Source organism: Eulemur rufifrons, chromosome 30, assembly GCF_041146395.1.
Source record: "Eulemur rufifrons isolate Redbay chromosome 30, OSU_ERuf_1, whole genome shotgun sequence".
Lineage (NCBI taxonomy): Eukaryota > Metazoa > Chordata > Mammalia > Primates > Lemuridae > Eulemur > Eulemur rufifrons.
The window spans coordinates 92,165,570-92,192,092 of record NC_091012.1 but is presented as its reverse complement, the minus strand read 5'-3'; the positions used below and the strand labels follow the sequence as shown (position 1 = coordinate 92,192,092).

At 36.8% G+C, this 26,523-nt stretch overlaps 1 protein-coding gene across 4 annotated transcripts in view; it reads left to right on the top strand.

Annotated features, from left to right (window-relative positions):
* Positions 1 to 26,523, top strand: part of EDA (ectodysplasin A) — a 305,132-nt gene that overhangs the window by 227,858 nt on the left and 50,751 nt on the right. For all 4 annotated transcript variants that reach the window (XM_069464443.1, XM_069464441.1, XM_069464440.1 and 1 more), the window contains exon 2: positions 3,853 to 3,958. In XM_069464443.1, coding sequence (XP_069320544.1) covers positions 3,853 to 3,958 — 106 coding nt within the window. The remainder of the gene's footprint in view (positions 1 to 3,852; positions 3,959 to 26,523) is intronic.

Below are 26,523 nucleotides of genomic sequence, written 5' to 3'. Positions count from 1 at the left end.
CTCTGGAGGCCATGCTAATGAATGCAAAACTCAAGCTGGAATTCTAGACTTTTTATATGAGCAGCCACTGATTTTTGTCTTTACCATTATATGATATAGTTTTACCTCCTACCTCTAATTGAGACTCAAATAAGGGCACTGTGAATAGGAAATCTCTTTCATTTTAAGCAATGTTTTGTATTGTTTTCTTTTGGTTTTTATTTAGAAAATAGAAACTATATTCAAAGCATCTTCACATACTAGCAGTCCCTTTCTAATGAACACTTGACTTATGAATCTTCCATATTCATCAGCAGCCTCTCTTGAGGGACTGTGAGCTACTCCTACTACCCATGGGAGCTGGAGTCATTTCTGCTGTCTGCAGAAGTTTGTTTCTTCTCAGCCCTCCTCTTCTGGGAGCTTGAGTTCTTACAGGCTCCCATCAGACTCTTGGGAACAGTTAATATGTGAGCACCTTCTCCTACTGCCACCATCAGGACACAAGAATGTGCTAGAGCCCCTGCCAGAACTCTCATGGGAGCTGAGCCCAAGAGGGAGCACAAAAAGTATAAGAAAAACTCTGGAATTGTAGTTGGTGATGGTGAGGAGGTACAGGAAGGTAAGAGATGAAAAAAAAAACACTAAAAAAGAACTTTAAGAACTCAAAAACCAACCACAATGAAACCGTACTTCCCATCCACCAGAATGGTGGATTAATTAAAAATACTGACAATACCAAGTATTGGTGAAGATACAGAGCACTGGGACTTTCATACATTGCTGGTGGGCATATAAAATGGTACGGTCACTCTGGAAAACAGTTTGGCAGTTTCTTACAACAAATACTTACCCATAGGTTCCACTGCTAGGTGTTTACTCAAGAAAAATGAAAACATATGCCTACACAAAAACTTGTACATGAATGTTCATATCAGCTTTATTTATAATAGTCCCAAACTGGAAATAACCCAAATTTTTATCAATAGGTGAATGCACAGAAAAATGTAATAGATCCATGCAACAAAATACTACTACTCAGCACTAAAAAGGAATGAACTAGAGATACATGCAACAACATGGATGAATTTCACAGACATTATGTTGAATGAACAATCATATTCATTCATACATATGAAAAATCATATTATATGATTCTAGTATAGAACGGAAAAAAACCAAGAGATGGTGATAGAGATTAGAACAGTAGTTGCCTTGGGACAGGGGATTGCTGGAGAACGACTGGAAGGGGCACAAGGGAAAATTCTAGAGGATGATGTAAATGTTCTATATATTGATTTGGGTGGTGGTTACAAAGGTGTGTGCACTTGTCAAATCTCTTCAACCTATATACTTAAAATTTGTGCATTTTGTTGTATGTAAATTATATCTCATTTTCATAAGGGACAAAAATTTAGAAAGGGAAAAATCCTTCAGAGGATCCCTCTGCTGCAGGATCTAGTCTAAATTCCTTAACATGATCTGGCTCTTATTTAACACCCCTTGGTTCATATTTCTCACCATTCCTCCCCACCTCCTACCACTTATTCTAAGCCACTTGTAGTTCCAAAAATTGCTATTCTTTCTCTTTCCTCTGAAAGAGGATATTTAAACACAATGCTCCCTTTGCCTAGAATTCCTTTTGTATTTCCCATTTATAACTAAATCCTTGACACCCTTCAGGACTCACAGAGGTAGCACCTCCTCCAAGAAGGCTTGTCCACCCCCAGTTTGTATTAGGTACTTCCCTCTTTCTTACAGAGAACCTTAAACTTCTCTCTACAAGGCATATATTACTCTGTCTTGTAATTTTAACAATAATTTTTTTAAAACCTCAAAACCATACTGGACTGGGGCCATTTAATATACAGGCAAATGGTCCTCTGTATATTGAGTAAGCCCTAAATTAAATCATATATTATAAATGAATTTCTATCCAAAATAGCTGAAGTTTTAGCAAAGTTATCAAGAAAACTCTTCCATCCAGAATGACTTACAGAGCTGCAAATGATTGAGATTTTATTGTAAATAGAAGTTTTGTTTTATACTATTATTAGTACATTAGCTTATTTATACTGTGGGTTAAGTAACTCTCTGTGGGCTTATCAGGAAAACTAACCAGACTTTATTATATTGATTCTATGGGAAACTGCATTTTACGTTCCAATCAAGTGACTCAAAAATACTGCTCAGTTGAACCATATGAAATTGATGATATTCAATCATTTTTGACATACAGAACTTACAGTTTCATGCAGTTCAACCTAAATAAGCTTTAAATGCAACCCTATTCACAAATTGGAGATTACCTATACATTCATTTATTAATTTTATATTTAATAGATGAATGTATCCTACAAGACACTAATCCTACACCTTAAGGCTATTGGGTACAATTGTTCAATATAAACAGTAAATCACAGGATTTTGAAGAAAGTTTGTGTAAAATGTTAGGGCTCTCTGTGTCCAACCCATTTTTTTCCACTTAATCAGAGATGCAGCAGATATGAGGACTCTGGAATTGTTTATTTTTTGAACTCACACTATAATAAGAATGCAGATTCATTTTTTAAGCTCCAAATTAACTAGTCTATGTTGAAGATTAATTTTAATATTAATAGTAATAGCTAACATTTATTGAGTACATATTACGTGCTAGGTACTGTGCTAATTCTGCAACTGCTTTATGAGCAAAGTACTATTATTATCCCTATTTACCAATGAGGAAATTAAAGCTTAAGTAACTTGTCCAAGGTTACATAGCTAGTAAGTGGCAGAGATGGGATTAGAATCACTCTTAATCCTACTACTCTGTTCACTATTTACACTCAAGTACATCTTTTTACCACAATAAAGCACTCATGCTGAAAGATTATGATTCAATTCAGCAAGTGTATATTTAAACTCTGATTATCATTAGTGAACCCAGACCTATTTGCATATGAAACATATTATATTATTATGAGAGATCATTATAAGACAGTAGAGGACCAAGTACCAAAATGAGCTTTTTTGTTTTTGTTTTTGTTTTTGTTTTTGGAAACAGGGTCTTACTCTATCACCCAGGCTGGAGTGCTGTGGTACGATCATAGATCACTGCAGCCTTGAACTCCTGGGCTCAAGCAATTCTCCTGCCTCAGCCTTCTGAGAGTAGCTGGGACTACAGGCACATGCCACCACATCCAGCAATTTTATAAATTTTTTATAGAGATGGGGTCTCCCTATGTTGCCCAGGCTGGTCTCAAACTCCTGGCCTCAAGCAATCGTCCCACCTTGGCCGCAAAGTGCTGGGATTACAGATGTGAGCCACCATGCCCAGCCCAAAATGAATCTTATAGATCATAAGTGCTGTAGGAATCTAGGAAAGGGAAAGAATAATTGTGTGCTTTGTCATGACTAACTCCCAGAAGAGCATTGACATAAATGATACCTCAGTATTACATGCATAGCATTCAGGGACCAAACCAAAAGTACAGCACAAATAGGAATGAGGCAAAATCATGGGTGCATAATAATGAAATCCAAGAGAGAATAGCAAACTCAAGGCATCATTAGTATGTTAGGGAGGTTAGAAATATGTGGCTGGGCTCTCTGAACCCCAGAAATATACGGAGAAAAGGACATAATGGACTACTTATTAGATATTCAGGGCAGAAGAGTAGGGATTTAGAAATTAACCAAAATTTCATGTCCACATGATTGGAATAATAATGGTATCAAAAATAAAAGGATTTGTACAGTGAAGAGGAAGATGGGCTGAGGCTTTAGACACAATGAATTTAAGATAAAGGTAGACTGTGTATGGAAAGCTAGTTTTTTATGTGGGCTGTGGCTGACTGGGATCAATCATTCACTAACCTACTTGTTATTTTACAGATGGCTCTACTGAATTTCTTCTTCCCTGATGAAAAGTCATACTCTGAAGAGGAAAGTAAGCGTGTTCGCCGCAATAAAAGAAGCAAAAGCAGTGAAGGAGCGGATGGTAAGTCTACTCAGGTGATCCTTTATCACTTCTGAGTTATATGTTAATAAGAATATCCTTCTAAGAACTACCTTCTCAAGTGTGCTTCATCATCTCATATTGTCCACACACCCAAGATCACAGAAGATTTTTCCACTCTAACCTACCAATCAGTCCTTTGACATAGAACTAACTAGATAAGGATCTTCCCTCCTCCAACTCCAAATACTTGCAGTTTTTTCTCAGTATGTCTGAGATCCATGGTAGCATTTGTATCTCTCTCTGTGTAAGGACCAAGATCACCTCATATCCTCTGGAGACATCCTGCATCTACTAAGGTCACCAAGAGGATTTAGTCCTATTCTTGAAATGGGCAGAGTGTTGTACCATACTGGCACTTACATCATGTGTTAATTCCAATGATAATTGTATCAGTGTTGGTATCTGCTACCATGCCTAAATCTGAGCATGCCCAAATCTAGAGCTTCTAGAACTTGTTTGTAAGTTTCTTGAGGGCAGGGATTCATTTTTCTTTGTATAACCCAAGAATCTAGCCTGGTGTCTGGCACATTGTTGGTGTTTGTAATGTAAGTTGATGATGTTGACTGATCCTTCAGCTAGGCAGTAATGTGCCAATGGAAACCATCCCTATCGTGGGTGTCATAGCTTTATGTTAACTATAAATGCATTCTGTGGGGCATAACAAAATGTTGAGCTAGCTCCTGGGAAGAGTCTTTGAATCACTCTGATATTTCAGCATCACTCTGTCAGTTGACAAAATGCTACCCCTTTGGCATAGGAGTTTATAGAATACGTAGCTCTGGGCTGCTGCAAAGCCATCTGGATTCAAAGACAGCATGTGTCTGGCTACATCAGCCAATGATATGTGTCTGGATGGTTAGAAAGCAATATGACTTTATAAAGATGGAAATGAGATTTTTAAGATGACAGTTGTCAATGTGAGTAAGGGCCAATGATGGAAGCAGTTTCAGAAGGCAGGAGCCATTAAAGAGATGGGGCCAGGACTTTGTTAGAAGGGGCAAGAAGAAGTAGAATTGGCTGAAGTCTGAAAAAGAACTCAGAACAAGAATCCCATAGTAATAATTTTTAAAAAGAGCAGTAAGATAGGGTTTTCTAGTTGGTGGAGGAGGCAGCAGCGTTGAGCCTTCAAATGGAGAACTAGACCAGTGGGGCCATTCTCTAGAACAGACATTTTGCATACAATTGATAACCAAGTTCAAACATAAGAAATGTAGTCCATGAAATAAAAGCACCCATATTCACCTACTATTTGTAGCCAGTTTCCTGGAAGTCTTCTGGCTATGTGGAAGCTGGGAGCTGAGAGTCATGGTCCCTTTCCTCTCCTAATCATCTCACCCTTTCTCCTCCTTTAGATTTTCCCCTGAGGTTATTCTCAGTATCAGCAAATCTTTCATAATCCCTGGTTGCTAAGGAGAATAGGAAAAAGGTGGTAAGAGCAGTATCACCTTCTGTAGTATACATGGTCTTCCCTTCCTTTCCAAGGAAGTCTAATGGCTTCTAAGGTTTACCTCTTCATCTAACCTCCCAAGTTTTCTCTTAAAGAAGGCAATTTCCTCTTTTCCCCCAAACCACTTTATCCAGATGTAGCTACCAACATCTCTGATACTGATCTTCCTTAGAATGTTTATTCTATCTTGATACAAAATAGGTTTTCTCTCCAGTCAAGGCCAAAGCCTCTCTTATTAATTTTTAGCACTTCCTATCTACTTCCCTCCTGATCTGATATTCAAGTCAGTCAGCAGACTCTACTCATTTTGTGCCAATGTCAAGTTTCTCATGCAATCCAGGTCTTTTTCTTTAATCAGTATACCTTGGAGGAATCCATGCATCCCTTAGAGTAGGGGTATACCCTTAGGGGTATAGAATGCCCAGAAGTCCTGGGATTTTATTGGATTTTCAGCCTTTTACCTTTAGTCTACAGAGCCATTTTTTTAAGATATGAAGGGTGCTCCAATGAGTAAAAGGGTGATAATTAGCCCTGCTTACCTCATACAGTTGTTGTAGTGATCAAAAGTGTTAATGTACGCAAAAATACTTCAAAAATTATTAAGTGCTATTACTTTGTTCTCCCTAGAAAATAAATGTAATAATTTGGTCTCCCAGGCATTTGGGGCATTTATGTTCCTTAATTTATGAACAACCATAATAATTTCTGCAAAGATGCTCTTTCTCAGCCAAATTGCCCTTTTTTGTTCTCACTGATGCCATCCAAGCCCATAGAAAGAAGACTCCATGCCTCAAACTGGCCTATCTCATCACAGCAAATGATCACATCTGCACGTTGCTTTGTGACACTCTGGCTGGCTGGCTGTATACATGTGTCGCTTTTTGTCAGTATCTCTTAGAAATTTTTCTTCATTGTAGTTTTCTTTATTTTTGGGCAGATCAAAAAAGTTAGTATTCTTTTCTATTATAAAAGAGCAAAGGGGAAAAACAAGTAAGATTGAAATATATCCTTTGTCCTTCACTTCTTAAAAATAATAATGGAATAGGACATAGCTACTATTAAATTGATACAGATGAACATGAAAGGCTATGATATCAAAGAAAACAGACTTTCTGCCTGTACAAATGTTAGCTAAAATTAAGAATTGCCCTTATTCTAGTACTGCTCTTCTATTTATTGCTTTTCAGTGAGCCATCACTCTGCTATTATCAAATGAGAGAGACTAAAATCATTTTGAGAGCTGATAGAGTTTCAGGGGCTTGTTCACAAGACAAAATTAAAGATTTTTTTAATTTTTTTTTTTTAAATTAAAGCTTTTGAAGGCTTACCATGTGTATGGACTTAAGGAGGATTGTTGATTTCAGATGTAGAATCCCAAGGTTGCCTGCTGGTAGTGGATGCCAACAGCTTAAGTGCCCACAGCAGAACACTCTGGAAAGTGGCTTTATATCAAATAAGACATTAAGTAAGCTAAAATATCTTAGCTTGCTCATACTCCGAAATATCCTTTAAAACTGCATTTTCATTGATGAAACTAGCCCTGCAGTAAATGATCTCAACAGGCCATCACCACTGACATTTGGTTAACAAGCATTTTTAGAATACCAACTACTTGTAAGACAGTATAGCAGGCTCTGTAATTGGTATAGCTACCAAACTCTAGTCCTTAGTACTTAAGGCCTAACTTGAATTTGGCATAGAGATTAGTGAAAGATTAAGATGCTTAAAAATATTTATGGGGTTTTTTAATTGCAAAAATAACACATTGTAACAAATATAAGCAATACAGAATTAGGCAAGGTAAAATGTGAACATGCCCCCACACACTATAAGAGTGCTATAAAAGTAAGACATCTTTGAGGAATATCTTACTTGCCTAAAGGAGGTAACAGGCCCACCTGACCTGAGGTTCTCTAAAGGTCCTTCCAGTCTGTCACTCTCTCTAAAGTTCTTTCTAGCTATTTGTTTCTCAGTATTATGGAAAGTGGTGAATGAACTCTTAAGCCAGGAGACCTGGATTCTAATCCCAACTCTGCCATTAGTAATTATACTAGCATAATGGCCTTGGGTAAGTCTTACTTCATGTCTCTGATCTTAGTTTCTTCTAAAGGGTTAGACTATAATCACTGGGTATAAGAGATTCAAAGGCATCTAAGGAGTTATTTTCAAAGAATGTACAGCCCTGGAAATTCTGACTACTCTACACCCCACTGAGAAAACTATAGTGAGGTAGGTACTATTACTGATGAGAGTATGTCATATCCCTCAGATGTATTCGGGTAAGTAAAAGATGTTTAACTACTAGAATAGATGGTCTAATTGTTTACTTCCAATTCTGATATAATTTGCTTCTAACTATTCCTGATTTCTATAATATAATGATAATAGCTAGGCTAGTTTTAGCCAATCAGATGATATCTAAATGAATAAATACTTAGAGTTTCAATTTGGATAGTCAATGAGCCTTTTCATTAGCATCCATGAGGAGGCTCAGTAAGGATTAAGAGCATGCAAATAGTTTCAAGAAGTGAAGGCTAAGAAGGTTAATCTGATGGCTAAGTGGTGAACTGTTAGCTCCCTTCTGTATGGCTCCTCAGAATATCACAGGCAGATGTAGATGTATAGTCAGAAGACACCCGTTGGCTGTGTGGTGTATTACTTATGCAACCCTGCCTTACTCTAGATTCTACTCTTTGACCTGCAGGGCCTCTTTGGTCTCAAAGATAAGGAACTACTACAGCTTTCTTTGTTTTTTTAATTCATTTATTCAACAAATGTTTATTAAGTACCAACTGGTTGTTGAATCAATGTTTATTGATCACTGTTCCAGACACTAGGGAGACATTGGGGAACAAGATAAGATCCTACCCTCATCGAACTCATAGTGGATGATTTTAATACAATGTAGTGAGTCATATAATGGGGTAGGCACAGGGTTCTATGGGTACATTGTCATCTGATCTAGACTTGGGAGATCAAGGAAGTTCTCCTTATGGGGTTAACATCTGAGCTGCAACCTGACAGGTACTGGAGTTAGCCAAATGAAGATTTAAGGGAAAGGTGCATCAGGCAGAGAGAACATACATGTTGGAAAGCTTAGAGTAAAGAGGGAGCTTAGCTCATTTAAGGAACTGGAAGAAGTTTGTATGGATAGAGTGTAGAGATCTAAAGGGGAAGTGATAATGAGCTGGCTAAAAAGGGTGAAATCATGCAGGGCTTTGGAATCCATTTTATGAAGCTTAGAGACTATCCTAAAGGCAATGGTAAGGCACAGGATCAATGTCAAGAATAGATTATATGGCAAACATCTTCAAATGCTAAATGTACATATTCTGATCCAGCATTTCCACTTCTATTTTTAGATATACTCACACATTGAAAATCGTTTATCAACAAAGATATTCTTTGCTGTACTATTTGTAATATAGAATTGGGAATAACTTAAATGTCCATTATTCAGGAACTGATTAAATAAATTATGATTAATCTATAACTGGTAACCATGGTTGCTCTGAGGAAAAAACTGAATGTTTGTGGCTGGGGAGGGGAGGGAGTTGACTTAATTTCCATGTTTTGTATTTTTTTAATTTTTTAACATGTGTATGTCTTACCAATTTAAAATAAATAAATAGATAAAATTTAATTTTACAAAAAAATAAAATTGGCATGATATACCATTTTCTACTTAATACCCAAATAAAGTAGCAACAATTTTCTAATGTAATACCCTATGTTATTTAGGAGGTAGAAAAACTCATATATTGCCGGAGAGAATATAAATTGTTACAACCATTTTGAATATTAATTCAACGCTCTAATAAAATTAAAGATACCTTTGGTTCAGCATTCACAGTTTTGGGAATCTATCCTACAAATTCATAGGTCATATATACAAAAGAATGTTTATTATATCACTGTTTTAGTGGCAAAAGGAGGGATAAACCTAATATCTATGAATAAAAAATGGTCTAATAAATTATAACATAGTCATACTAATGAATATTATGCAGCTATTAAAAGGAATAAGTTAGAGTTTCATGTTTGGATCTGAAGGAATAGCCATGTTCTATGGCTAGATTAGAAAATGCAAGTTTCAAAGCATTGTGTATAAAATTATCCCATTTTCATAAAAAAGAGAGATTTTAAATCCCTAAAATGTTTATATATGAACACTGAAACAGATGTGAGAAGGAAAAGCATCATACAGTGAATACTGATTACATTGTGTGGAAGGGGGTTGGATAGAAAGGTGACAACTATTAAGTGGTTTTTTATATACTATATTGTTTGACTTGTTACAATAAGCATGTGTTACTATAATTTATAAAATATAATTTAAAAGTGGATAAAATGGGGAGAAAAAATGGACTGGAATGGGGCATGAGGGAGACAAGGTAGTCAGGAGGTTGCTGCAATGATACACAAAAGGAATGAATGTGGCTGAATTAGGGTAGCAGCAATGGAGACAGAAAGTAGACCCATTTAGTTTATAGTAGAAAAATAGGAGTTGGTGATTTGATTGAAGGGAGAAAAAGAGGAGTCAAGGAAGCCACCCAAGTTTCTGGCAAGGTGCTGTACTATTCACTGAGATAATGATCAGGAGAGGAAGATGTGTGGTTTTGGACAGGTTGAGTTTCAGGTACCTGTGGGAAATTCAAGGGGAGAAAACCTGTAAGCATTTGGAGATACACATCTGAAGCTCAAGAAAGATATCTGGGTTGGAAGCTCAAAAAAGCTATCTGGTTTGGAAATACAGATATGGAGATCATTAGCTATGTTAGGACTCTCTCAGTTACAAATGACAGATAGCCAGCCTAAACTGGATTGAGATTTAAAGAAAAAGAAAGAAGGAGGGGAGGATTTATTGGCTCATTTAACTGCAAAGTCCTGATGAAGCTGGCTTAAAACATGGCTTAACCTTGGGGCTTAAATGATGTCATCAGGACTTTCTAAGCTCTGCTTTCCTTTATATTAGCCTCATTCTTCAGGCAGGTTCTTCCTATGAGGTGGCAGAAATAGCTACCAGCAGCTCTAGGCTTACATCTTATCAACTTAGCAAGCCCAGTGGAAAGAGTGTGCCTCATCCATCCATTGAATTCAGTAAAAAAGATGTTGACAACATGGTGAGAGCAGTTTTAGTAGGGCAGTTGGGGCAAAAGGGTTCAGGATTAAACCAGATGAGGAATTAGAAAATAGCAAATATAAATGAAAGGGAGGAGGAGAACAGAGTAATAGCTAGCAATTTATTAAGCACCTACTATGTGCAAAGCACTGTGTTATATTACACACAGGGACACAAAGACTCATAAAATATGGTTTCTTATTTCTGGAAGCCCATAGTCTTCATAAGAGAGATAATTTTACAAATAATTAGCAGAGGTGGTAAGAAGTTATGTGGGCATATGGTAAGATTGTAGTGGGAACATACAAGAGGGAGCCACAGAATGGCCAACCAAACACAGTAAATACATCTCCCAAGAGAAGTGTACAATGGCTGGCATGTACTAGGCATGCATACGTGAATGAATGAGGTGACATTTGAATTGGATTTTGGAGGATGAATGAGACTTTGATGAAGAAAAGTAGAAAGTTCATTTCTAACAAAGGGAACAGCAAGTACAAAGGCTAACCAATCCCCTAGGTTTGCTGGCTCTCCTCTTGGCATGGGAGGCTTGGAATAAGGTCTGAGGGAAGCCAGAGAAAATGTGACAAGAGGCCATAACAGTCTGAGGGGGCTTTCAAATGCTCACTCAGGTACTTAATAAGTGGCATTTTTAATGTTTTTTTTTATTTTAGGATATTATGAGGGTACAAACATTTGGGTTACATTTTATGTCTTTGCCTCACCCTAGCGAGGATTAGAGGCATGCCCTTCCCCTGTACAATGCTCAACGCGTCCATTAGTTGTGAGTTTACCCCCACAACCCCCTAATCCCTGGAGAATATTACTACCGTGTGAGCACCATAGTGTTGATTAGTCAGTGCCAATTTGATGGCGAGTACATGTGGAGCCTATTCTTCCGATCTTGTGATACCTCACTGCAGATAATGGGCTCAAGCTCTATCCAAGAAAATATAAGAGGTGCTAGATCACTGCCGTTTCTTATTATTGAGTAGTATTCCATTGTATACATATACCAAATTTTAATAATCCATTTTAATCCCAAATCATCTTGGCATCTTCCCTACCTCACTATTTCTCTCTTCTACCCTTCATACATTTGAGAAATAAATATTAGCAAGGCAAGCACAATCCTTCCTTGCTATTAAATATAAGATATAAGCCATGTATGTTGATTCTTAACATTGGCAACAGTTTTAATTTCCCTGATCTTCTACTTACCAATCTCTGTTACAAGGTAGCAAATACGTTTAGTCCCTTGATGTAACTTAGAAGCAATGATCAATCCTACATTCTTTCTCGTGTAGGACTCTGAGCTGACTTAAAGGACACAGATCCTATGTTATTAACAGGTTCACAAATGTAGAGAGAGCTATTTTTGAAATGGCAAAGTACCAAGGATGCTTTGCTGTAGGCTTATGAATCTTGGCTGCATTTTACCACTGCTTCCAGTATACAGTCCTTTAATGAACCTAGTACTATAGTGCATTAGGTCAGTTGTATAGAATTCTAGCCGTGCTGAATTCTATATACTCAAAGCGGGGGTCTAATCAACCTATGGAATTTGTCACATGGTATACTGAAAAGAAGAGGTCTGTGTGCAGTTCTGTTTTCCCTGTAGCAAAACAAGTCATGGGCCTGGCCTGCTGCCAGAAAGTTAGTAGTATCATCTTTATAGATGAAATTCAGCACATCATTATCTTACATTGTGCCAGAAGAGCGGGAAGAAGATTGACTTGGTAATTCACTATGTTTCGATTCTAATCTGTTTAGAAATATGATTTCTTTAAAAGGAAATGCAAAAAGAATCTGTTTCTCATGATAGCTTCACAGTATCTCCTGAGAGGACATTTAGTTATTGTAAATACAGCAATTTGATTCTCTCCTTGAATTTCAGATGTATTTTATCTCTTTAAAAAAATAAACTGCATTGAAATGATCAGATTTTAAAGTATGAATTGAATGCTTCAAAAAATGGAATTTCATATGTCAGGTCACACATTTAAATCTCTATTTTTCTCAAAAGAACAAAAACTTTTTATGAGCCGTAAAGTCATCAGCTTGTATAATACATTATTTTTACAAGTGATCTCCAAAGCTCTTTAAAAATATAAGCTTACACCATAACCCATTTAAAGGGGAAATATATATTTATGGTACAAATATTTTATCTTAGCGTATTTTCAAGTTTCAGTTCAGCATTTTGAGTCTAATCTGTTCTCCCCACCTCTTAGCATAGTATGCAAAATCCAGAAGCTATAAGGCCCATATTTAGTGCAGTAAGCTCCCAGTGCATGGATGAAACATACATACACGAAAGAAAAAATTCAGTTAATAAAAAGAAGCAACCTTTCTGACCCTTAATTTCTCTCCGAGACAGCTTTGGGTAAGGAAAGAGCATAGAATTGAAAATCATACAGACCTGATTTCAAATCCTAGCTCTACTACTTTTAGCTTTGTGGCCTTGGCTAAGTCATGTAACCTCTCTCAGCTTAAGATTTCTCATTATATAAAGATGGTAATGATACTTCCTTTGATAATATAAGGATTATATATAATGTAAAATGCCTAATCCAGGGCTGGCACATAACAGGTACTCAATAATTGATAATTATTAGTATCAATTTTAAAATGAGAGTAGTATTAATCCATCTACTTCTTAGGTTATAGGTGGAATGAATGAGAATGCTTTTTACCCCCCAAACATCACAATATCTTACCCATCTTATGGTTGAGAAAGGCTATCCTGCTTATCTCACAGAATTGTGATGATCAAAAGAGATAATAATTGCTAAAACACTTAGAAAAATATAAAGTGCTGCTTAAGATTAAGATGGAGTCTTTATTTTAAATAAGGCTTGTCTTAAGAGTTCTCTTTTCTTCTCCTACCAATGAGTTAAGAATTAAAGAATAAAAATTGGATATTACAAACTGCCATTACAATTGATACAACTGATTTTTTCCACCATGCAGAAATATACATTTGATCTAGCAATCCCACTACTGGGCATCTACCCTAAGGAAAAAAAGACATTATATAAAAAACACATCTGCACTCAAATGTTTATAGCAGCACAATTCACAATTGCAAAGAGGTGGAAACAACCCAAGTGCCCATTCAATACATGAGTGGATTGATAAAATGTGGTATATGTATACCATGGAGTACTACTCAGCCACAAAAAACAATGGTGAACTAATACCTCTTGTATTATCCTGGATGGAGCTGGAGCCCATTCTCCGAAGTGAAGTATCACAAGATTGGAAAAACAAGCACCACATGTACTCACCATCAAATTGGTACTAATTGATCAACACTTATGTGCACATATGGAAGTAACATTCATTGGGTGTCGGGTAGATGGGGGAGAGGATGGGTATATTCACACCTAATAGGTGAGTTGCACACTCTCTGGGAGATGGGCACACGTGTAGCTCTGACTCAGGTGATGCAAAGGCAACATATATAACCTAAACGTTTGTACCCCTGTAATATTATGAAATAAAAAATAAAAATAAAGGGAAAAAAGAAATATATACAATGTGAGTTTTGAAAATAGAATATAATTATTCTAGGTATATCCCAATTATTCAGAGGTCTTTTATTTGGCAAGCTGAACACAGCCTAGAACCCCAAAAGTAGGGAGGATAGAAGTTCTGTGATCTGGGGACAAAATCTCAATTCACTGAGGCCTCTCGCTCTATTCCAATTAGAGAGGAGGAACACCACCCTTACTAAGCCTATTGGTTTAGTGTTGTATTTAAAGAAAGGTTACTTGCTGATGTGATAAGCTTAGTTGTGTGACAAACAATTAGAATGGCAGAAGGGGTCTACTAGATGTGAGAAAACCAATACCCTAAGAAGGTACATTTAGTAGCATAAAGAACAGAAGAGTTCTAAAAACAGAATAACTAGAAATGTGAAGTCACTTGGGACCTTTAATGTAGGGGTTCAAACTTCCCTATATACCTTGGTAGACACTGAGCATCTCATTGTATGGTCCAGAATGGGATTTTCATGGTAATTCTTAGTCCTCAATAGACACTGTATCTGGCATGACAAGGCAGTTAAGTCTCAAAATATTTTTGAAAGATTTCCGTCAGATTTTAAAGTTTGCTGTTAGTGGAGTAAGGTTTAATTACCCAGAAAACTTATTTCTGTGGAACTTCTTCTATATGGTACCAAATAAGTGAGGTGTTAAACTGTGCACAAATCTACCAGGAGAGGACTATACATCATTGTAATTAGAAAGAAATCTGAGGTTTTGTATTCAAGCCAACTCTATGAGAAGCCATCTTAAAGATAATGTAGTACATTCTAAAATATTTCATATGGATTTTTAAAAATTTGAACCACCAAATATGCTAAATATAAAAATGACCCAAGACATAATTTAATAATTCCTAATGCCAGCTGTATATCAGAATCTTACAGGACCTTAAAAATATCACTTATGAATATAAATTATTTGTCAAAACTGTACATGTAAATATTGAAAATTGGACTGAATCTGATCTGCATTGAAGTCCTGAGCTCCTCCACTTAACTGGTCCTGTAACTTCGCACTAGTCAGCCTCCATGTCATTTCACAGATTGCTGTAAGGGTCAAATGAAATGATGTCTGTTGAAGATGCTATGCAAACTGTAAAGTGATATACAAATGTGAAGTGTTATTTCTCATAAAATTTGAATACAGAAAAAATGGTTTGTAAGAGTTTATTGGTTTGGGAATTTCAAAGAAATAAGGATTACAGGAAAACCAAAGGCTTAGTTATACTTAATATATCATGGTACCATATCCATGGGGTGGCAACCATAGCAGCAAAGATAAGTGGTCTTACCTTTTTCACCAGACCTTGCTGGTTACAGCCTCTTGCTTTAACTCAAGCCAGAGTCCCTCTTGGACTGCCTTCTTACTTCCTCACTTCTAATCCTAATTCATCCTTCCAAAATCCAGCCCTAGGCTTCATGGCCTTTAAGAGGCCTTTATTAACCTCTATCCAAGTAGCTCATCTTTTTAGTTTACATTCTTCCATGTACTTGCTTAAGATATTCACATTTTCTGTGTCTTTTTTGTGTGCTTCTCTCATCTTCCCAGCTGCGTGACAATCCCAAAGAAATTAGAGAATCCTTCTACCTCAGCGTGGCATTAGCATAAGGCAAGCAAATATACAGGTGTTCCTACAGAGTAAAGAAAATAAAAAAATAAAGTAAAATAAAATAAAAAGGCAAGCAAATAGTCAAGTAATTAATAAATGTTTGTAGATTGAAAGAAAACATGCTACAGGCCCATGCTAAAGCATACCCCTCTTTTAAAAAGGAAAACTATATTTGAAAGATCCTAAGAGATAGACAGTAGATAATGCAGATGTCTTTGAAGCCACAGGGAGTTGTATATAATGGCACATAATTGGAGACTCATTGGGAGATTGAGGGAAGAAGTTGTTATAAATATTTTTTCGTAAGGGAGCAAACTTCAGGCCCTTTCCAGTTCTATTCTTATACCATAGTAACAATGCTGTCCACAAATGGCTTCTTCAAAGGGCAATACTGTGCAATATACATTATGTTCCATTTTCACATTTAAACATAAATGAACAAAAATCACATTATTAATTAATTTAATTAATTAAAAATTTGCCATCATACATTTATTATCTCCCCGTCATTCCCCAAATTTTGTTACTCCTCTGACTGCTAAGGTATAGTGTGGTACTCTTGAGCATTTATCAACATAATACAGAACTTGGATAACATTCACGTGTAGAACACCCTCCCTGGGGTCCCATACATTTTTCTAGATCACTAGCTATAACTAGGCCCCTTTTTTTTCCTTCTCAAGAAAACCTATCAGAATGCAATTAAGAATGATGCTGTTATAGAAATAGCATTACATCTGTCCCAGTTTTTATTTAAGTAAATCATTTATGACCTTCAGCGTTTTGTTAGTAACAAAGTATTTGCAACACACTTCAATACCGCACTTATAAATCACTGGGGCAGTAAAATGGACTTTGGTTTTGCATTTAAGAACCTAAGTTCAAGTTGCAGGTCTGCCACTTACGTGCTATGAAACTTTGAACGTGCTTATTGATCACTCATCCTCAGTTCCTATAAAATGGCAATAATAGTGATACCTATGACTGGGTTACCGTGGGGATTAAATACACTGTTATTTGAAAAGCAGTTTTCAAAATGTAAAGCTCTGGGGAAATCTGGATCTCTAGAGCTCTAGATCTCCATATGTACCTGTGTAATTCTGCTTTCTCTCATTGCCAGGCCCTTGGTTTAAGCCTTGAACTTCTTATTGCTGTCTGCTTCCCAACTTCGTGTAAATTCCTCAGCCCCTTTCCTTCAGAATCATTCTCTTGTAGTGGATGCAGCTAACGGTCCCAGATTCATGTTTTTTTTCCATTAGAACCAGCTATGCTAAGCCCTAACTCCTAGAGGTTTTTCTTACTGTGATCATAATGATGAATTTTAGTGCAGTCTGGGACAGAAAAAAAGCTCCTTGTTTTAGAATTTCCCCCACCCCGAGAGAATGCTTTCACATACACCAAATTCAAACTCTTCTTTTGCCTTCCCAGTACCTCCAGTATCTACCCTCACATAGCCCAGTACAGAAAGACATCTTAGGGAATGCTGAGAAAAGGGATTTACCACCAAGAACAAGACAAGGTCTCGGGAAGGCAAGATCCAAGTTCTTTGGATGGCTAAATTACAACATCCAATTAGGATGTATTGGCATTTTCAAAATTTGCATGGGAACCTTCAACAGTAGGGCCTGGCTATACCTACCACTACTGTTCCAAGCTCTAACCCCATATGTTCCAGCTCAGTGGAGCAAATAAAGATTGGAACTGAACGAACTGTCATTCACAATGTTTCTTGGGTACAAGCAGCCCCACCTTACCAGTTCCTCTTCCTACTGGTTCTGATCCATATTGAAACTCCCTCTTACTTACCTACATTGCTTCCTCCCTCCTCCGCTAATTAGTTGTCTCAGTTAGGTGAGAATTGTGAATTCCTATGTCTTTACTCAAAAGAACCTCCTTCATGTATACAACAGGAGACTTATACAAGAATATACATTGGCAAAATCTAATAACCCAAATGCCCATCAACAGGACAGTGTATGGATAAACTATGATATATTCATACAATGGAATATTAAACAGCAGTCAAACCAATGAATTGCAGCAACACTTATGGATATGAATGAATATTACTAATATAATGTTAAGTTTATTAAAAGGTAAATCCCCTATGTTGAAGTTGTCACCAAAAATGTTCATATTAAATGCATTCAAGAAATAAGTCACCTTGGACTATAATAAAAACAAACCTAATTTAATACTTTTAAAAAGTCTAAGTATTAAATACAAGAATATAGCTTTCCTATAAGTTACAAACAGCTAAGTTTTTAAAAAAAAAATAACCTTTAGGAACACATATAAACATGATACAATTATGTGAAAAGGAAATCAAGTGAACGATGAACTCAGCATTCAGGATAAAGTTTACCTTGGGTGGGGAAGAGGTAAAGAGATGAGAGTGAGAAGGAACCATATGGTTGGATGTAAGTTTTTGACAGTCCTAGCTTTTGCCTTTTTTTTTTTTTGTCTTTTTTTTTCCTTTCTCTTTACTTTTTTTTAAATTTCAAAATATTAAGGCAATATAAATGTTTTTGGTTACATGAATCACTTTGGTAATACTTGAGTCATGGCTATAGGTGTGCCTATCACCCAAATAGTGTTCCTCCTTGTACCCATTAGGTAGGTTTTTGCCCCTCTCCTCCTCTCCCTCCTCCTCCCCCTCCCCCTCCCCCTGGTTGATTTTCACTGAGTTTTACTTCCCTTTGTGCACATGTGTGCTCATTGGTTAGTTCGAATTTAATAATGAGTACATGTGGTATTTGTTTTTCCATTCTTGAGATACTTCACTTAGGATAATGGTCTCCAGTTCCATCCAAATTGTTACAAATGGCATTAATTCATCCTTTTTTATGGCTGGGTAGTACTCCATGGTAGACATATACCACCTTTTATTAATCCACTCATGAATTGATGAGCACTTGGGTTGATTCTACATCTTTTTGATTGTGAATTGTGCTGCAATAAACATTGGAGTGCAGGGGTCTTTTTGATAGAAAGATTTCTTTTCTTTTGGATAGATACCCAGTAGTGGGATTTCTGGATTGAATGGTATGTTTACTTTTAGCTCTTTGAGAAATCTCCATACTGTTTTCCATAGAGGTTGTACTAATATACAGTCCCACCAACAATGTATAAGCACTCCTTTCTTTCTGCATCCACACCAGCATCTATTGTTTTTGGACTTTGTGATAAAAGCCATTCTAACAGGGTTAAAGTGATACCTTGTTGTGGCTTTAATTTGCATTTCCCTGATGATTAGTGATATTGTGCATTTTTTCATGTTTCTTGGCCATTTGTATATCTTCTTTTGAAAAATGTCTGTTCTTGTATTCTGCCCACTTTTTAATGGAGTTATTTTGTTTTTTCTTGCTGATTTGTTTGCATTTCTTGTAGATTCTAGATACTGGTAGTCCTATGTCAGATGAATAGTTTATGTATACTTTCTCCCATTTTTTAGGTGTTCTATTTACTCCGTTGATATTTCTTTTGCTGTGCAGAGATTTTTAGTTTAATTAAGTTCCATATATATTTATTTTTGTTTTTGTTGTATTTGCTTTTGGGGTCTTAGTCATAAATTCTTTGCCTCGGCCAAGGTACAGAAGAGTTTTTCCTACATTTTCTTCTGGAATTTGTATGGTGTCAGGTCTTACATTTAAGTCTTTAATCCATCTTGAGTTAAGTTTTAGGTGTGGTAAGAGACAGGGATCCAATTTCATTCTTCTGCATGTGGCTCTCCAATTTTCCCAGCACCATTTATTGAATAGGGTATCCTTTCCCCAGTGTATGTTTTCTTCTGCTTTGTCAAAAATCAGTTGGTTGTAAGTATATGATTTTATTTTGGGGTTCTCTATTCTGTTCCATTGATCTATGTGTCTATTTTTATACCAGTACCATACTGTTTTGGTTACTATAGGCTTATAGTCAGGTAACGTGATACCTCCAGATTTGTTCTTTTTGCTTAGGATTGCTTTGGCTACCAAGGCTCTTTTTTCATTCTATATGAAATCTAGGATTATTTTCTTCCTTCTTCTTATTTTCTTTTTTTTTTTTTTTTTTTTTTTTGCTGGGGGAGTATTTTCTTTAATTCTGTGAAAAATAACATTGGTATTTTGATGGGAGTTACAATGAATCTTTAAATCACTGTGGGCAATATGGATATTTTAACAATATTGATTCCTCTAATCCATGGGCATGGGATGTTTTTCCATTTGTTTTGTGTCATCAACAATTTCTTTCATCAGTGTTTTATAGTTCTCCTTGTAGAGATCTTTCACCTCTTTGGTTAAGTATATTCCTAGGTATTTATTTTTTTGCAGCTATTGTAAATGGTATTGAGTTCTTGATTTGATTCTCAGCTTGGCTATTATTAGTGTATAGAAATGCTACTAATTTATGTACATTAATTTTGTAACCTGATATTTTACTGAATTTATCAATTTTAGGAGTCTCTTAGAGGAATTTTTAGGGTTTTCTAGATATAATAACATATCATTGGCAAACAGGGATAGTTTGACTCTTTCTTTTATGATTTGGATGCACTTTATTTCTTTCCCTTACCTGATTGCTCTGGCTAAGATGTCCAGTGCTATGTTGAATAGAAGTGGTGAAAGTAGGTATCCTTGTTTTGTTCCATTTCTTAAGGGGAATGCTTTTAACTTTTTTCCATTCAGCATGATGTTGGCTGTGGGTTTGTCATATATGGCTTTTATAATTTTTAGGTATGTTCCTTCTATGCCTAGTTTGTTAAGGGTTTTATCATGAAAGGATGCTATATTTTATCAAATGCTTTTTCTGCATCTATTGAGATGATTATATGGTTTTTGTTTTTAACTCAGATTATGTGGTGAATCACATTTATTGATTTGCATATGTTAAACCATTCTTGTATCCTGGGATGAAACCTACTTGATTGTGGTGAATTATTTTTTTGATGTGCTGTTTGATTGACTTTCCTACTATTTTGTTGAGGATTTTTGCATCTATGTTCATGAGAGATGGTAGCCTGTAGTTTTCTTTTTTGAAGTGTCCTTCCCTGGCTTTGGTATCAGGGTGATACTGGCTTCATAGAATGAGTTAGGGAGGATTCTCTCCTTCTCGATGATATGGAAAAGTAGGATAAGTACCAGTTCTTCTTTGTAGGTCTGGTAGAATTCAGCTGTGAATCCTGGTCCTGGGTTTGTTGTTGTTGTTGTTGTTGTTGTTAGGAGATTTTTTTATTATTGATTCAATCTCCCTACTTATTACTGGTCTAGTCAGGATTTCTATTTCTTTCTGATTCAAGCTTGGGAGGTTATATGTTTCCAAGAATTTTTCCATTTCGTCTAGATTTTCTAGTTATTGTACATAGAGATGTTCATAGTAGTCTCAGATGATGTTTTGTATTTCTGCAATATCAGTTGTAATGTCTCCTTTTTCATTTCTAATTGAGCTTTTTGAATCTTCTTCTTTTCTTGGTTAATCCAGCTAGTGTTCTATTGATTTTGTTTATTTTTTCAAAGAACCAACTTTTCATTTCGTTGATCACTTGAATTTTTTTTTTTGTTCCATTTTGTTTAATTCTGTTCTTTGTTATTTCTTGTCTTCTGCTAGCTTGGGTTTGGCTTGTTCTTGTTTTCTAGTTCCCTGAGGTGTAACATTAAGTTGTTAATTTGTGATTTTTTTGTCTTTTTGCTATAGGCATTTGGTGCTGTGAATTTCCCTCTTCATATTGCTTTTGCTGTATCCCAGAGATTTGATAGCTTGTGTCACCATTGCCATTCAATTCAAAAAACTTTTTTATTTCCATCCTGAATTTGTCATTGACCTAAATATCGTTCAGCATCAGGTTGTTTAATTTCCATGTATTTGTATATTTTGAGAGTTCTTCTTGGAATTGATTTCTAGTTTTATTCCACTGTGATCTGAGAAGATACATGGTATGACTTTGATTTTTTAAAATTTGCTGAGACTTATTTTGTGGCCTAACATAAGGTCTGTCTTGGAAAATGTTTCATGTGCTGATGAGAAGAATGTATATTCTGCAGTTTGGGGTAGAATGTTCTATAAATATCCATTAGGTCCATTTGTTCTAGAGCCCAATTTAAGTCGAGTATTTCTTTATTGATTTTCTGCTTCAATGATCTGACTAGTTCTGTCAGTGGAGTGTTGAAGTCCCCCACTATTATTATGTTGCTATTTATTTAATTTCTTAGGTCTAGTAGTATTTGTTTTATGAATCTGGGAACTCCAGTGTTAGGTGCATATGTGTTTGGAATTGCTATATTTTCTTGTTGAATTGATCCCTTTATCATTATATAATGACCATCTTTATCTTTTTTTACTTTTATTGATATAAAATCTGTTTTATCTGATATACGAATAGCTACTCCTCCTTGATTTTGGTTTTCATTTGCATGGAATATTTTTTCCAGTTCTTTACCTTGAGTCTATGAGACTCTTTATGAGCTAAATGGGTTTCTCGGAGAGAGCAGATATCTAGGTTGTGTTTCTTATCCAGTCCATTAATCTATATCTTTAATGTGGGACATTTAGACCATTTAGACTCAATGTTAATGTTGATAAGTGAGATACTGTTTCAGTCATCATGTTGATTGTTACCTAGTTGCTTTGTATTCTCCCTTTTGTTACTGTTTTAGAAGAGCTGTAAGTTTTTAATTTTGAGTGTTTTTACACTGATATTGACCTTTCTTTTTGGTGTTTGGAACACTTTTGGGCATTTCTTGTAGGGCAGGTATAGTAATGGCACATTGCCTTAGTGTTTGCTTGTCTGGGAAAGATTTTATTTCTCCTTCATTTATGAAACATAATTTTGGAGGATATAAAATTCTTGGCTGATAATTATTCTGTTTAAGAAGAATAAAGATAGGCCCCTGATTCCTTCTGACTTTTAAGGTTTATGCTGAGAAGTCTGTTGTTAGTCTGATGGGTTTTCCTTTGTAGGTTACTTGATGCTTGTATCTTACAGCTTGTAGAATTTTCTCCTTCACTTTGACTTTGGCCAGACTGATGAGTATATGCCTTGGTGATGTCCTATTTGCAATGAATTTTCTAGGAATTTGATGACCTTCTTGCATTGGGATGTCTAAATCTCTAGCAAGACCTGGGAAGTTTTCCTCCATTATTCCTTCAAAAAGGTTTTCCATGCTTTTTGCTTTTTCTTCTTCTACCTCTGGGATACCTATCATGCTTATGTTTGGGCATTTTACATAAACTCTATTTCTCAGAGATTTTTTTAATTTCTCTTGAATCTTTTTTCTTTATTTTGACTAACTGGGTTAATTCAAAAGCCAGTTCTGAAATTCTGAAGTTCTGATATTCTTTCTTCTGATCAGTCTATTCTTTTGTTAAAACTTTCCACTGTATTTTGAAATTCTGTAAATGACTCTTTGGGGTTTTTTTATTTCAGGATATTATGGAGGTACAAACATTTTGGTTACATGTTATGACTTTGCCACACCCAAACCATGATTTAAGGTGTGGCTTTTCCCCCCTACAACATTCACCGTGTCCATTAGTTGTGAGTTTACCCACCCCCCAACCCCCCAATCCCTGAAGAATATTACTACAATGTAAGCACCTTAGTGTTGATCAGTTAGTGCCAATTTGATGGCAAGTACATGTGGTGCCTATTCTTCCATTCTTGTGATACCTCACTTCAAAAGATGGGCTCAAGCTCTATCCAGGAAAATATAAGAGGTGCTAGATCACTGTCATTTCTTATAATTGAGTAATATTCCATTGTATACATATACCAAATTTTATTAATCCACTCATGGATTGACAGGCACTTGGGTTGTTTCCACATCCTTACAATAGTGAATTGTGCTGCTGTAAACATTCGGGTGCAGATGTCTTTATTATAGAATGTCTTTTGTTCCTTTGGGTAGATGCTTAATAGTGCTATGCTGTATCAAATGGTATTTCTATTTTTACCTCTTTGAGGTATCTCCAGATTCTTTTCCACAGAGGTTGCACTAATTTGCAGTCCCACCAGCAGTGTAAGAGTGTTCCTGTCTCTCCATATCCTCGCCAGCATTTGTTGTTTTGGGATTTTTTTTGATAAAGGCCAATCTCACTGGGGTTAGGTAATATCCCGTTGGGGTTTTGATTTGCATTTCTCTAATGATTAGAGATATTGAGCATTTTTTATATGTTTGCTGGCCGTTATTCTGTCTTCTTTTGAAAAATTTCTGTTCATGTCCTTTGCCCATTTATTGATGGTGTTGTTTGATTTTTTCTTGTTGATTTTTTTTTTTGAGTTCTAGATAAATTCTTGTTATCAGTCCTTTATCGGATGTGTAGAGAGCAAATATTTTCTCCTATTCTGTAGGCTGTCTATTCGCTCTAATGATAGTTTCCTTGGCTGTGCAAAAGCTTTTTAATTTGATCAGGTCTCATTTATTTATTTTTGTTGCTGCCATGATTGCTTTGGGGGTCTTCTTCATAAATTCTTTGCCTAGGCCGATGTCTGAAAAGGTCTTCCCTACATTTTCCTCTAGGATTCTTAAGGTTTCATGCCTTAGGTTTAAGTCTGGTATCCATCATGAATTGATTTTTGTAAGAGGTGAGAGGTGAGGATCCTGTTTCAATCTTCGGCATGAAGTTATCCAGTTTTCCCAGCACCATTTATCAAAAAGAGGTTCTTTTCCCCACTGTATATTTTTGTCTGCTTTGTCAAAGATTAGATTACCATATGTGGATGGTTTCATCTCTGGATTCTCAGTCGTATTCCAAAGTTCTATATCTCTGTTCTTGTGCCAGTACCATACTGTTTTAGTTACTATAGCCTTGTAGTACAGCTTGAAATCTGGTAGACTGATACCTCCCAGTTTGTTCTTTTTGTTTAAGATTGCTTTGGCTATATGAGGTCTTCTCTGGTTCCATACAAAGCGTAGAATTATTATTTCTAGATCTGTAAAGAAGGATGATGGTACTTTTATAGGGATTGCATTAATTTTGTAGATCACTTTAGGTAGTATGCACATTTTAACTATGTTGATTCTGCCAATCCATGAGCAAGGTAGATTTTTCCATCTGTTTACATCTTCTACAATTTATTTTCTTAGTGTTTCATAGTTCTTCCTGAATATGTCTCTCACCTCTTTCGTTAAATATATTCCTAGATATTTCACAGAAACAAGAGGCAAGACCAAAACATATAAGAAATGTGGGATTATATAAAGAAGCCAATGTAAATGACTCTTTCATTTCAGGAAGTTCTGCTTGTTTTTTTGTTTTGTTTTGTTTTTGAGATAGGACCTCTCTCTGTTGCCCAGGCTGGACTGCAGTGGAGTGATCATAGCTCACTACAGCCTTGAACTCCTGAGCTTCAACAATCCTCCCACCTCAGCTGACTGAGTAGCTAGAACTACAGATGCACACCACCATATCTGGATAATTCTAAATATTTTTTATAGAGACAAGGTTTCACTGTGTTGCCCAGGATGGTCTTGAATTCCTGACCTCAGGCAATCCTCCTGCCTTGGCCTCCCACAGTGCTAGGATTATAGGCATGAGCCACTGCACCCAGCCTTGTTATTTTTTTTTTAAATCTATCTCTTTAATAATTTTTTCATTCATGTCCTGAATTATTCTTTTGGGGTTTTTGTGTGTGAGTTTTCAACTTTCTCATTGAGCTTACTTGCAATCCATATTTTGAATTCCCTATCTGACATTTCAAAAATTTCCTTTTGGTTGGAGTCCATTGATGGACAGCCAGTGTGATCCTTTGGGGGTGTTGAAACAGCCTGTTTTTTCATATTGCCAGAGTTCTTATGCTGGTTCCTTCTCATCTAGAACCTATTCCCTCAGCTCAAAACAGATAGCTTTGCAGTTTACCTGTTCTCTTCTTCTGGGAACTCTGCTACTCAATGTAGAGAGGGAGAGATACACTTCCTTTCAGCTAATGAAGGTAGGTATCCAATGTGGTGCTTCTGACATTTTGGGTTGGTTGGACCTCAGACACCTGGAAGAATATTCATGTGCCAGCGGTGGTAGATTTGGTTAGGTAAAACCCAATTTCCAGGCCCTTGGATGACATACTTGAGTCCTGGGGGGACCAGACTGAGACCGGGTCGGCAAACTTGCCTCAAGCCTTCCTGAGTTCAGATGCTGGCTGTGCTAGTGAGGGGTGGAGTGATCTCCTGCTCCAGAAGAATGCTCAGGCAGGAGAAGGGTGGATGGCACTGTGAGCCTGCGACAGGGTGGGGGCCAGAACCCTTTTGATGAAATTAGCAGAGGCAGGCAGCTGTGGGACACATAAGCCACTCATACCTCCCTCTCTCAGCTGTGACTGTGGTCTCTGTCCTTCAGGGGCACAAAAGTGCCCAGATTCCCAGCTCCCACTATGGCCCAGATGCAGCAGAGGTGGGAAAGCAGCTAAATCCACTGTGTACAGGGCCACTAGACTGGCTGTGGGCTGTGGCTGAAATGCTGTGGAAGGGAGATGGAGTTGTGCCAGGGACTTGCTTCCAGGCTGGGTAGTCTCCTCCCAGAAGAGACAGGAAGCTCAGAGAGTGGACTGTTAGCCCCACCCTCCCTCAGCCGAGGCAATAGTTTTTGTCCTTGGGTACACAAAAGCATTTACCACAGCCTTTTAGAGGGAACCATGGAACCCTGGGTGTGACATGTACTCTGTCAGAGGCAGGGAAGCCATTTCCAAGTACCCTCGCATAATCATCCCCTATGGAACCCTTACCAGTCCCAAGCAGAAAGAGGCATGGCTACCTCAGCAGCGGTGGGGGGGGGAAGGAGGAGAAGGCTCTGAATGGTGTGGAGCCGGTGCCCTGGTCCCCTTTGTCCTAAGGGGCCCTCTGATGT